We start from the raw sequence: 1,281 nt of genomic DNA on the forward strand, positions 1-1,281 counted from the left end.
TATGATGCATTTGTGTACCTTAAACGTTGTGATGTTTGATATTTAACATGCTTTTTCTATTTCCATAAAAACTTACATTTCTCCGTGGGTGGGGCCATTACTCGGAGGCTCCGAAAAAAATACTTCGATATCCGCCGCCTCACTTGTGTTTCCGTTAACATTGTAGAATGTCATTGCTTGAAATGATTCAGCCATGGTAAGTGGCCGTTTTTTGTGATCCCATAATTCCAAATTTTCTAACATGGTATTGTTATAAAACGTATAGTTGGACCTGGAATCATTCATAATTAAGATTTCAACTCTCACTGTATTATTTTTATAGACCAGTCAAGTTTTGGCTTTTTAAGGTTCTCAATTTTATGTTAAGCAGTAAAGAAGAAAAGCTTAAAAAATATATGGGATATTTAAAGTGGAACGAAAAATAAAGGAACATTTTATAGTCAGTTAAACTGGTTAAACCTGCCACCAGCTAGTTAAAATAGCCAGTTAAACTTGAAAAACTGGGTAGTTTTAATTAAATTTGTAAATTGTACACTGAAATACAATGCAATACAAATGGCGATATTTTATCAGCCGTCCGAACAGCTGAGAAAGCTAAAGCGAAAAATGCTATTTCCCAACATCTTACGTATATTATTGTTGTGTCACTTGCCTGTAAAATAATCCTTTATAATATACATGATCTATTAAATTTTTGCCCACTGGCAAGTCAACTATGGTGTCGATATTATATTTATCAAGTTCCTCCTTTGGTCCAATGCCCGAAAGCATCAGTAATTGAGGAGAATTGAATACTCCAGCAGATAGAATCACTTCCTTTCGAGCGGTCGCGCTATATTTGGTGCCATTCTTCCAAAACTCAATGCCAGTGGCAACTTTGTCAGAAATAAGAATTTTAGTGGCCAGCGACTCCAAACTGACCACCAGATTTGTTCGGTTTAATATGGGCCGGATGTAGGAGTGGGCAGTGCCTGAACGCGTCTTATTGTCAATCAATGCCTGGACCCTACTTACAACAAACTGATCTGCGCCATTATAATCTCCTTCAGTTTTTCCTAGCTCGATAAAAGCGTTTATTAGTTCTTCTGTCTGGAACAGCAATAATAAAACTTGGTATTTATGTTTCTTTAAATGTTTGGGTTGATCAAATGTCTTACCAAAATAGGAGTATCTTCCGCCACATTTACATGCACGGGTCCATCATATCCATGATAATCTTCGTCAATATCAACTGAAAAATCTGCCGACTCCATTTTTTCAAAATAAGGCAAACAATCTTCG

General features: G+C 36.2%; 1 protein-coding gene across 1 annotated transcript in view; it reads right to left on the minus strand.

Moving 5' to 3' along the window:
- LOC109536685 (4-pyridoxate dehydrogenase) overlaps nt 1-1,281 on the minus strand; it is a gene marked incomplete at its 5' end in the record, with an annotated part of 7,394 nt that overhangs the window by 2,724 nt on the left and 3,389 nt on the right. The window contains 3 exon segments of the mRNA XM_048663615.1: nt 77-271; nt 653-1,089; nt 1,158-1,281. Coding sequence (XP_048519572.1) covers nt 77-271; nt 653-1,089; nt 1,158-1,281 — 756 coding nt within the window.

The sequence above is a fragment of the Dendroctonus ponderosae genome, unplaced genomic scaffold (assembly GCF_020466585.1).
Source record: "Dendroctonus ponderosae isolate FM_Combo_2020 unplaced genomic scaffold, Dpon_F_20191213v2 Dpon_F_20191213_2, whole genome shotgun sequence".
NCBI classification, from domain to species: domain Eukaryota; kingdom Metazoa; phylum Arthropoda; class Insecta; order Coleoptera; family Curculionidae; genus Dendroctonus; species Dendroctonus ponderosae.